This window comes from Chiloscyllium punctatum, chromosome 6 (assembly GCF_047496795.1).
Source record: "Chiloscyllium punctatum isolate Juve2018m chromosome 6, sChiPun1.3, whole genome shotgun sequence".
NCBI lineage: Eukaryota > Metazoa > Chordata > Chondrichthyes > Orectolobiformes > Hemiscylliidae > Chiloscyllium > Chiloscyllium punctatum.
Genome location: NC_092744.1, coordinates 20,764,771 through 20,777,344, shown reverse-complemented (window position 1 = coordinate 20,777,344; position 12,574 = coordinate 20,764,771). Strand labels below are relative to the sequence as shown.

Sequence of the window (12,574 nt, the reverse complement as noted above, 5' to 3'; positions counted from 1 at the left end):
ACATTGTTTTGGAGGTGTCATATGTATTTTTATTTTCAAATTAGAAAAAACACAAAACTGTTCATTTTGGTTCTTTGCCACATCACTAGGAATATGTACAGACTATTTTATTCACTTCATGTAATGCATTGGGGCCAAATATCTTGGGTTGAGAATGCATTGATATCCATACATTATATTTATTGAAATGAGAAAATCCACTTCAAAATAATTTGACTTCCTATAGTAGTTTCCAGGAACACATTTACGATTTAAAACTCCCTGTGTTACAGTGTTGGTAAATCAGTGGCTTGCAGTAATAACTTGAAACCAAACTTCACCATGTTAGGTTGAGAGTTTTAAACTAAGTTGAAGCAACAACAACAGAAATTGCTGGAAAAACTCTGCAGGTAGCAGCATCTGTGGAGAGAAAGCAGTTAATCTTTCAGAACTGATGGTAGCTGGGAAAAGGTTTAAGTATGACCTACCATTATAAAGTAGTTGGCGGAAAAACTGGTTGCAAACATTTAGTTCTTGCATAGATCTTGGCTAAGTCAATCTATGAAAAGTTCATTACCCCATTCACTAGAATGTTCAGTCCCCAACTACATATACCCCACCTACTCCACCTCCCAACCTAGAAGGAACACTCTGAAGCATGCTCACTGTCTTCATAATGGGACTGACGCTGAGATGCTACCCAGTGACGGAACAAGTATCTGTGACCAGGAGGAAAATTAATATAGACAAGCTCATTATTTAAAGCTGAAGATGTGTTTGGGGATTCTAAATGACAGATGGAAACTGAGCTTAGAGGGAGAGAACAGCAGTTGGGCAGACAAAGGAATGGGTAATGGTCAGTCTAGGAGAATCAAAGACTGCTAATGGGGACCATTAGTGGTTAACAGTGGGTTGGGTGTAGTTAGCAACTCATGTGATGACAAGGCCTGGTGTGTAGAGCTAGGAGAAGGCGCTCAGGTCCAAAAATTATTTAACTCGATTTTGAGTCTTGAAGGCTGCAGGGTCCCCAAGTGGAAAATGAGATGCTGTTCTTCCAGCTTGCACTCAACTTTACTGCAGCAAACCCGAAAGAGAGAGGGGACATGGGGGTGAATTGAAGTGGCAGGCAAAAGGAAGCTCAGTGTCATTTTTGTTGACAGAGTGTGGGTGTTCTGTAAAGTGGCTGTGGTTTGTCGCCAGTGTACAGCAAATCACGTTGTCAGCAGCAAATGCAACTGACAGAACTGAGAGAAGTGCAGGTAAATCACTGCTTTACCTGGAAAGTGTGTCTGGGCTCTTGGATCGTGAGGGGGGAGGAAGTAAATTTATGTTATACTTTCGGTGATTGCAAGGGAAGGTGGCATGGGGCTATGGGTGGCGTTGGGCAAGGAGGAGGAGTGGAACAAAGTGTCCCAGAGGGAATGGTCCCTGTGTCCGTGGTGGCATCTCACTGGAGGTGGCAGAAATGGCAACTAATGATCCTCCTGATGTGGATCCTAGTGGGATGGTATGTGAGGACGAGGGAACTCTATTGCTGCCGAGGGAGGGAAGAGAAGGTGTGAAGGCTGAAATGCAAGAGGGGTCGGACACAGCTGAGGGCCCTGTCAACCACAGTGGTGGGGAATCCTTGGCTGAGGAAGAAAGCAGACATTTCAGAAGCCCCTTTGTAGAAGCTGGCATCATCAGAAGAGATATGGCAGAGACAGAGTAACTGGGAGAACAGAATGGAATCTTTACATGAAACAGGATGTTAGGATGTATAATCAAGGTAACTGTGGGAGTCGACAGGTTTGCAGTGGATACTGGTGGCTAACCTATCCCCAAAAATGGGAAGAGCTTTCAGGGAAAGGAAGGGAGAATTTAGAAATGGACCAGATGAAGGTGAGTCAAGAGTGAGATGCTGGAAAAGCACAGCAGGTCAAGCAGCATCCAAGGAGCAGGAGAATCAACTTTTGGGCATAAGCCCTTCATCAGGAATAATGGTTTATGAGCCAGGGCGCTGACAGATAAATGGGATGGGGCTAGGGCTATGGGGAAGTTAACTGAGAATGCAATAGGTAGATGAAGGTGAGGGAGAAGGTGATCGGTTAGAGAGGGGGATGGAGCGGATAGATGGGAAAGGTGATGGGCAGGTCAGGAGGGTGTCGAAGGCTTGAGACTGGGATAATGTGGGGGGAAGGAGAAATGAGGAAACTGTTGACATCCACATTGATCCCATGTGATTGCAGGGGCCCAAGGTGGGCTATGAGGCGTTCTTCCTCCAAGTGTTGGGTGGTAACGGATTGGTGATGGAGGAGGCCCAGTACCTGCATTTTCTTGACGGAATGGGAGGGGGAGTTGAAGTGTTCAGCCATGGGGTGGTGAGGTTGGTTGGTGTGGATGTCCCAGAGACGTTCTCTGAAATGATCCACAAATAGGCATCCTGTCTCCCCGCTGTCGAGGAAACCACATCAAGTGCAATGGATGCAGTAGATGACATTGGTGGAGGTACAGGTAAATTTCTGTCGGATGTGGAAAAGATCCTTTCGGGCCTTGGACAGAGGTGAGGGGGGGTGTTGTGGCCGCAGATTTGCACTTCCTGCAATGGCGGGGAAGATGCCAGGAGTGGGGTGTTGTGGGGGGGTGGACCTGACGAGGGAGTCACGGACAGAATGGTCTCTCCAGAATACTAATAGGGGTGGGGAGGGAAATATACCTCTGGCGGTGAGGTCCGTTTGTAGGTGGCGGAAGTGGTGGAGGATGATGCGATGTATGAGAGGTTGGTGGGGTGCAACGTGAGGACCAGGCAGTTCTGTCCTTGTTGCATGGGGAAGGGTGGGGTTCAAGGGCAGTGGTGTGCGAAGTGGAGGAGATATGCTGGAGGGTGTTGCAACCACGTGGGAAGGGAAATTGCAATCTTGGAAGAAGGACGCCATCCGGGATTTTCTCAGGTGGAATTGGTCATCCTAGCAACAGATGCAGTGGAGGTGGAGGAATTGGGAATAAGGGATGGCGTTTTTACAGGAGGGGGAGGAGGTTTAGTCTAGTTAATTGTGGGAGTCAGTGGGCTTGTAGTAGATGTCCATGGCCAGTCAGTCGCCAGAGATGGAGATGGAGAGGTCCAGGAAGGGGAGGGAGGTGTCCGAGATGTCTAGGAGAATTTGAGCTCGGGGTGAAAAGTGTTGGTGAAGTTGATGTACTGTTCAACCTCATTGTGGGAGCATGAGGTTGTACAAAGACAAAGAACAAAGAAGATTTACAGCCCAGGAACAGGCCCTTTGGCCCTCCAAGCCAGATCCGATCCAAATGTACTGTCTAAACCTGTCAGTCAATTCCTAAGCATTTGTATCCCTCTGCTCCCATCTACTCATACATCTGTCCAGACGCATCTTAAATGAATTTACCGTGCCTGCCTCTAACACCTCTGCTGGCAACACGTTCCAAACGCCCACCACCCTCTGTGTGAAGTACTTGTTGCGTGTATCCCCTTTAAACTTTCCATCTCTCACCTTGAAAGCATGACCTCTCATTATTGAATCCTTCACCCTGGGAAAAAGCTTGTTTCTAGCCACCCTGTCTATACCCTTCATGATTTTGTAAACCTCAATCAGGACCCCCCTCAATCTCCTTTTTTCTAGTGAAAATAAACCTAACCTACTCAACCTCTCTTCATAGCTAGCACCTTCCATACCAGGCAACATGCTTGTAAACCTTCTCTGCACCCTCTCCAAAGCGTCCACATCCTTTTGGTAATGTGGCGCCCAGAACTGTACACAGTATTCTAAATGCAGCCGAACCAATGTTTTGTACAATTTTAACATGATTTGCCAGCTCTTATACTCAATTCCCCAACTAATGAAGGCAAGCATACCATATGCCTTCTTGACCACTCTATCCACCTGTACAGCAACCTTCAGGGTATAATGCACAAGCACTCCTAGATCTCTCTGTCCATCAACTTTTCCCAAGGCTCTACCATTCATTGTTGCACTGATACAGTCATCGATATAGTGGAGGAGCAATTAGGAACAACTGTGGAAGATGGACTGTTCCAAATTCCCGACAAAGAGGCAGGCATAGCAGAGTCCCATGTGGGTGTCCATGGCTACCTCTTTGATTGGAGGAAGTGAGAGGATTGGAAGGAGAAGTTGCTAAGGGTGAGGACCAGTTCAGCCAGGTGGATGAGGATGTTGGTGGAAGGGTACTGGATGGGACAGTGTGAGAGGAAGAAACGGAGGGCTTGGAGGCCTTCGTTGTGGCGGATGGATACGTACAGGGACTGGATGTCCATGGTAAAGATGAAGCACCGGGGGCCTGGGAAACAAAAATCTTCGAGAAGGTGAAGGGTGTTGGTGGTGGGGAGTTCCTGGGCTAAGGGGGACAGTGTCAAGGTAGGCAGAGATGAGTTCAGTGGGACAGGAGCAGGCTGAGACAAAGTCAGCCTTGTGAATCTTTGGTAAGAGGTAGAATCAAGTAGTGCTGGGTTAACAGACAAAGGTTGGAGGCTCTGGATGGAGATCCCCAGACGTGATGAGGTTGTGAATAGTCTTGGAAATGATGGTTTGGTGATGGGAGGGGAAGTCATGGTCAAGGAACAACAGGAGGAGGTGTTTGCGAGTTGGCGCCAAGCCGAAGGTTAAATCACCACCGGTTGTCTGTCTCTAATGAGAGAATAGCGCTATGGTCTCGTAAGACTATGGCGACTTTACCTTCAATATCTGGATAGGGTGAGATTAGAAGCATTCACTAGGTTAAATTAGGAAGGAAAGATTGCAGGGCAATGGGAAAGAAACAGGATGAATGGATTGCTCTTCCAAAGACCTAGCCTTGTATTAAAGAGCTAAATGGCCTCTGTTGATTCTCCTGCTCCTCGGATGCTGCCTGACATGCTGTGCTTTTCCAGCACCACACTCTCGACTCTGATCTTCAGCATCTGCAGTCCTCACTTACTCCCAGATGAAGGTGAGAGCAGGGTACAAATTGGAAGCAAAATTGATAAATCTTAATTGGATGAAAAAGCAAAGTAGCACTGACGATATCAATGATATACCAGAGAAAGAGTTGTGGGTGGGGTCCAGAATAGGACTGGAACAAGGAATGTTCCACATACCTCACAAAGAAACATTCATAACTGAGGCCCATCCAGGTACCAACGGCCAAGTCTTTGACCTGAAGGAAGTGTAAGGAGTTAATTGCAAAGTTATTAGAAGTGAGGACAAGCTTGACCAGAGGAGGTGGATTGTAGATGGGAACAGTTCACGCCTTTTTCCAGGAACAATTGGAGACTCCTGAAACCAGCCTGATGGGAAACGAACGTATGAAGGGAATGCATATCCATGGTGAGAAGGAGGCAACTGGAGCCCATAAACTGTAAATTCTGAAACTGACGTAAAATGGATGTAGGTGAGAAGGGACTGGACAAGGAGAGAAAAAATACATCGAGTCAAGGTAGGGAGAGATGAGTTCCATGGGGCAGGAGCAGACAGAAACAATGAATCTGCCTGGACAGTCCCATTCGTGGATTTTGGTAAGCAGGTTGTGTGGGATTGAGTGACTAATAGATTGGAGGAAGATCGTCAGATGAAATGAGATTAGTGACTGTTGTGGACAAAACAGCCTTGTGTTCAGTGGTGGAGTGGGAGAGATAGCAGGAGGTGTCTTAGGAGCTGGCACTCAACCTCCACAATGTAGTGGTCTCTGGCCAATACAAGAAATCAGACTTTGTGGACTTTCTGGGGTGCCCCAGTCCCATCACAGTCAGACATTTATTTTCATTACCTGGACTAGCCACATCAATTTTGCATTCAGACTTCCCAGATGTTGTCTGCTCCGGTACAGTTGTCAAAGAAATCAACACTGGCCTTATTCTTCCTTCCAATCAACCACATCATACACCATCCCCACCGAAAATGGTAGAGGTTGTAACGTTCTCCCAGATTTTAAGTGCTTTGTATTAATGACTTGATTAAGACACTCATGAATCTCAGCTCCGAAGCTCAGTCTGTGTGATGGTCAGAGAGCTTTTGCTGTGTACTTGTCACCACCTTCTCTCACTGCTTCCCTTGAGCTTGAACCTGGCAAGTTAACAAGCAGACCGCCTTGCCCAGCTGAAATGATGTCCCTCAGGCCTGTGCAGGATCATTGTTATCGTGTGAAAGCCTATTATCTTCATTGTGCCCATTTGGAGACAGAAGCCCAGATCTCCATAAAGCATGGGCCCTGGTGTTTTGCTTCCCCCTCCCCTCCCTGCTCAGGCCTCACGTTCAGGGACCTAGGCCCCAAGCTCTGGAATTTCCTCCCTCAATTTCCCTGTCTGTTCACCTCTATCTAAAGGCATGTCCTAAAATCTCTCCTCTCTTTCACCAAGCGTTTAGTCAACTGTCCTAGAATCACCTTACACAACTTGATCTCAAATTTTGTTTGATGATGCTCCCGTGAAGCATGTTGCGGCATTTTGCTAACCTTTAGTTAACACATGATGTTGGAAAAGCACAGCAGGTCAGGCAGCATCCGAGGAGCACGAGAATCCCTTCATCAGGACTTATGCCTGAAACATCTATTCTCCTGCTCCTCAGATGCTGCCTGATCTGCTGTGCTTTTCCAGCATCACACTCTCGACTCTGATCTCCGGCATCTGCAGTCCTCACTTTCTCCTCCTCAATACAAGATGCACATGATTGCTGTTGCAGGCTCAATCCTCGAGCATAAATCAAAACCTTTATGAAGTAAGCGGGGCTGGGAGGGGGGTGTTGGGAGGTGGGAAAATGGCTAGGGACATTACAAATGATGCACAACAAAACAAGGACTACTCACAGGGAATGGCTCCAGTCCCTCCTGAATAACAAACCCTTCAATGACGTGAGTGAGGATCTGCGGTTTCACAATTGCCTGTGGTGGCTTGTTGTCCATCCCAGGAAGGTTGGTGGAAGACACTGCGCCATTGGTTTTCAGTTTTGCAGGTGGAACAATAAGAGATGAGGAACTGGAGAATCTCAAGGTGTCTGCAGAGGACCTGATAACAGAAGCACTTGCTGAGGTCACATTGGGGGGCACTGCTCGTTCTGTAAGACAAAGAAAAGTACAATCTCTTTTTAGAGGAAGGGAAACAAATTACATTCATTTATGTCACTTCTTCTAGAACTTCAGGATATTGCAAAGCTTTACACAGCCAATGACATATTTTTGAAGTAAAGAGCACAGCAAAATCTAGCAAAAATGTAATAATGACCAATCTGATTCTAGTGATGTTCACTGAAGGTGATATCTGAATAAACTCTCTTACTTTTCAAATCTTTCCTTAGATTTCCATCTAGCTGTGAGGGCAGGCAGGTCTCAGCTTAACATTTGATCTGAGAGACACAACTTCAATACCACAATACGCCTGCATTACTGCATGGGAATGTCAGCTTGGGTGTTCAGGCCTCCAAAGTGGGACTTGAACTCAGGACCTACTGGCTCAAACGCAAAAGTGTTACTAACCTAAGCCACCTCCAACATTAAGTAAATACAAGAAGAATTATAATGCTTTATTTTGAGCAGAGCAGCTCTCTGTGGTGCATTATCCATAATTGACCGCACTGTCCATTATCTCTTCCAGAGGCAACATATAAAAATGCATCATCTGGCATTACCTCACTGCCTCCTGTGGGACCATGCTGTGCGCAATCTGGCTACCCTGTTTCCTACCTCATTGGCTGCACTGCAAAAAGAATTCATGTTTTACTGATGGTAAAGCACTTTGAGACTTTTCATTTAAAAATAAAATTCATGAAATGTAGGCATTGTTGGTGAAGGCAGTATTTAAGACTGATCCCTAATTGTCTTGGAGAAGGTAGTGGTGTGAGCTGTTACAGTGGGAACTGGAAAGACATCCACTGTGACAACAGGAAGGGAAATCCATGTTTCTGATCCAGTGAGAGTGAGGGAACAGAGGAAAAGTTCTAAGTCAGGTTTATGTATAGCTTTAAGGGGAGCTTGCAGGTGGTGGTGTTCCTATGTATCTACTGCCTTTGTCCCACTACGTGTGAAGAAGACATGGTTTTGGAGGGTTCTGTTTGAAGAAGCTTAATGAGTTACTGCAGTGCATGTTGTATTTGGCTCAGACTGCGGTTTTTGTGTGATAGTGATAGAGGCAGTGAATGCTGAAGATGGTGCATAGGGTTCTAATCAAATGGGTGGCTTTGTCCTGGATGTTGGTGAGATTCTCAAGTACACTTGAAATTGAATTCATTCAAGGAAGTGGTAAATATTCCATTGCATCTCTTAATTGTGGGTTGTAAATAGCAGACAGGCTTTGGGGAGTCAGGAAGTGAGTTATTTGTTGCAGAAATCCCAGTGCCATGAAGTACCTTAACTCAGGACACAGATGGAACACAAGCTTTCAGTACTCCAGCCAAAATGTTGTTAACACCAACAGCCTTTGCTATATCCAGTTCTTTCAGCCTTTTCTGGATGTAATGAGGTGTAAATCAAATTGGCCGAAGACCTATGATACTAGGGATCTGAGAAGGAGCGCAAGTCAATCATCCACTTGGCATTTTTGATTGCTGATGGCTGATGCTTAAGCCTTGCTTTATGAAAAGTTCGACATAAAGATGAGTCATTCCTTCAAGAGTAACAGTTTTCCACTCCCATACATCAACCAGTTAGTGTTAACTCGAATAAAAATTAGAATCAAGATTTTGCCAATGCATTTCATGTGGGTTTTTAAAGTCAATGGTCATAGTAAACTCCCGTTTCATGTGTTGCTGCTACATTTGTGGGAAATTTACATAAGTGAAGAGTTGGATAGCCATTCAGTCACTTGTTAGCTTTCTTTTTCAAACCACATTTATTTCTGCCTTCTTAATACCTGACCTTGGCAAATGTCCACAGCTGACAGAGTTTCTCCTTGTGCTGTAGAGATAGAGGATTCAGACTCAGAGGGAGGTGGTGAAATTGGTCTGTGTGCAGCATAGCATTCTTCCTGGTCCTCCCTCATCTCCTGGTCTTCCACAGGGTAGACCTGAAAAGACACAATGACAAGGAATTAGAATGCACCATACAACATTGAAGGTTGACCATAAACTTCAGTAAAAATAGAACCAATGTGTTGACCCTAATTCATCCACTTCATCTCCATGCCATTTCCAACACACGCATGCACACAAATTCATAACAAAGAGAGCACATGATCCAGATTTCCCAGAAACCGAAAAAATGATGCTTGGCTTGCATGACCTGGACTATGAAGACTGATACAAGATTAATATGCTTGAGGGATGGCATGATGAATTTCCATAGTAAACCACACAGTGTGCTTATTTTACAATAATTCTTTATATTATAGTTCATACTAATTCTGTTGAGTGATCACTAAATCCCTTGGGAACTATTTTTGGTTCAACAGTAGCAAAGGGAATCAATTTGAATTCAGTCCTCAGAGCACTCCCTCAGTGCAATTCCTGAATAGTAGTGGCACCTCAGAAGTATGAAGGGCTTCATAAATTGCCTGAACTTGGCAAAATGCCTGGTCTTCACATTCTCAGCTGCAGATACAGATAGTGTCATCATATTTCAATGCCTAGGAATCTAAATCAATTGGGAATAACCTCATGAAGGGAAATGGACAGGTATTTCTTTCCATTATACTCTCAAACAATACTGAGGGACCATTTTTGGTTAGCATATGTCTGAACACCACAAGCAAGGGATCAAGGCTCTGTGATATGACCCAATCCTGGCACCAAGGAACTGTTGAGAAGGAACTACCTAAACATAAACTACATTTACTTTGTTTGCTGAGGGTCTCACTCACTGAAAACACTCTGCAAGTGTCACTCCTCGATGAACCATCTTAACCATCAAGGGAAGGCAGAATGGCTCAGTGGTTAGCACTGCTGCCTCACAGCACCAGGGTCCCAAGTTTGATTCCAGTCTTGGGTGACTGTCTGTGTGGAGTTTGCACATCCTCCCCGTGCCTGCGTGGGTTTCCTACGCGTGCTCCGGTTTCCTCCCACAGTCCAAAGATGTGCAGGTTAGGTGAACTGGCCATGGTAAATTGCCCGTAGTGTTAGGTGCATTAGTCAGGGGTAAATGTAGGGGAATGGGTCTGGGTGAGTTGCTCTTTGGATGGTCAGTGTGGACTTGTTGGGCCGAAGAGCCTGTTTCCACACTGTAGGGAATCTAAACTAAAACCTCGACATTTTTGCATGCAATTCTGACAGTATGAGTATTAGTGTTGACCTTGAATTTGCTCATCACTAACACTTGGCATCTTTCATTTTGCATTTCATCAATACAACAATATACTTTTTAAGGAAGTAGACACGTACAATATTCCTCATATACACATGGTGGGTATGAATTGTTCAGAGGAACGGAAAATACTTCTGTAATGTTTCACAATATTTTATGGTCTAAAGATTATTGCTCATTCTTTCTTAAATCATAGAGTGTGCTGACTATGCCATACATTGCTGACTATGCCAGCATTTATTGCCTATTCTGAATTGCCCTTGAGTTGGTATTGAGCTGCCTTCTTGAAATGCTGCAGTCCATTTGGTGTAGGTAAACTAACAATGCTGCTCGGGAGGGAGTCTCTAGATTTTGGCCACCAACAATGGAGGAATGACGATATTGTTCCAAGTCAAGATTGTGAGTGGTTTGGATGGAAATTTGCAAGTGATTGTGTTCCTATGTAACTGCTGCCTTTGGACTTTTGGTAGTAAAGATCGTGAATTTGATGAATGGTGTTAATGGAACCTTTGTGAGTTTATTGCAATGCATCTTGTAAATGGTACACACTGCTGCCTCTATGTTTCAGTGGGGGAGGGGCTGATATCTTTTTTAAGATGATAAACAGATTGCCCTCAAATGGCCTGCTTTGTCCTGGATGGTATCAAGACGGTAGAGATTTACATCACATTCCTGACTTGTATCTTGTAGATAGTGAATCGGCTTTTGGTCTGTCAAGAGCAGAGTTACTCTCCTCAGAATTTCCATCATCTGACCTGCTCTTAGGGCCACGGTATGGATAGTCCCATTGCATTTCTGGTCAACCCCAAACTTGGGATTGCCAGCAGTGGAGAATTTCAATGATGGTAATGCCACAGAATTTCAAGGAGAGATGGTTATATTCTTGCATGTTGGAGATTGCCATTGCCTGGCACTTGAGCAGCACAAATGTTACTTGGCACTTAACAGCCAAACCTGAATGTTGTCCAAACCTTACTGCAGATTGATACAGGCTGCTTCAGTATTTGAAAAGTCACCAGTAGTGTTGAACACTGATGATTGCACAATGAACATTCCCACTTCTGACCTTTTGTTGGAAGGAACGTCATTATCAAGCAACTGAAGATGATTGGATCTACAACTGAGGAACTCCTGCAGCCATGTCCTGGCACTGTGACTGACCTCCAACAACCACAGCTGTCATTCCTTGTGCTTGGTATGACTTCAACCAATGATGAACAATTCAATTCACATTCAGCCAAAATGTAGTTCTGTGGAACAATACTTCAAGGCCGCCTATCAGAAAGGTTAGAATTGGTGTTTTGTGTGTACCACTATGTTGTTGAAAGCAAATCTGAATGGGCACATACTGGGCTGAAATTCAGGTTTATCCAAACAAATGTGAAACTACTGATTCAGAGTATGGATAGGGACTCCCATTAGAAACATGACAGTTCTGAATCAAGATATACACATGAGGGGTTACGGTTAATTTGGCAGGGATCTAGATTGAGATTTTGAAGAATGCAAGTGTCCTTTTTTAAGGTGTTCTTCTTGGTTGGTAAACAGTTCCCATACCTGCTCACTGGCCAAAGGATGGTCAGATTAGATGCTCTCAAACCTCTGCCATCAATCCCCCATTGGTTGCTATGAACGATTTTCATCACCATCCAATTTTTCCCCTTCATGGCTTACATTCAGAATCTTCTGCAATAGTATAGCTGAGATCACAACCTTGCAACATTGGAATTTGGCCATTGCTTACCACGTTCAAGTCCTCTGTGGGTTCAATTACCTGAACTGCAAAAAACATTGTACCTCCACCCATCAAAGACAGAAATTGCCTTGGGTATGTTATAATACCCTTCCTCTATTCCACTAGTGACCATAATTCCCACTAGCAAACCGCTTATGGGCAAATTATCGCCATCATGTGAGACATAAAATAACTTGTGTTAGATAGGTGAACAAAGACTAATTAAGGTTGAAAGTGAATATTATTTATTGCAATTCATGGACCCATTTATCTTTAAACAATAATTTAATTTTGATGATTGTTGGTTTCTGCAGGGGTAGGGAAAAAGGTACTAGAAGATGTAATCATGACTATGCTACTGGTAGAGTGAATAATTCGACTGTAAATTATGCTAGGTCCTGTGTGATGCAAACTGATTAACCAGAGAGTTAATTTTATTAATTTATGGAATGTGGGTATTGTTGCAAAGCTCAGCGTTTTTTGCCCATCCTTTTTTCTTGGGTAAGTGGTGGTAAGCTGCCATCTTGAAATCCATGTGATGTAGTTACATCTGTTAAGGGAGACAGTTCCAATATTTTGAACTAGCAACAGTGAAGGAAGTGTGATATAGTTCCAAGTCAGGTTGGCATGTAGCTTGCAGGGGAT

General features: G+C 44.5%; 1 protein-coding gene across 3 annotated transcripts in view; it reads right to left on the bottom strand.

Annotated features, from left to right (window-relative positions):
* LOC140478759 (polyhomeotic-like protein 3) overlaps positions 1-12,574 on the bottom strand; it is a 107,897-nt gene that overhangs the window by 24,930 nt on the left and 70,393 nt on the right. For all 3 annotated transcript variants that reach the window (XM_072572098.1, XM_072572099.1, XM_072572100.1), the window contains 2 exons: positions 8,815-8,962; positions 6,772-7,019 (listed from right to left, as the gene is read on the bottom strand). In XM_072572098.1, coding sequence (XP_072428199.1) covers positions 6,772-7,019; positions 8,815-8,962 — 396 coding nt within the window. The remainder of the gene's footprint in view (positions 1-6,771; positions 7,020-8,814; positions 8,963-12,574) is intronic.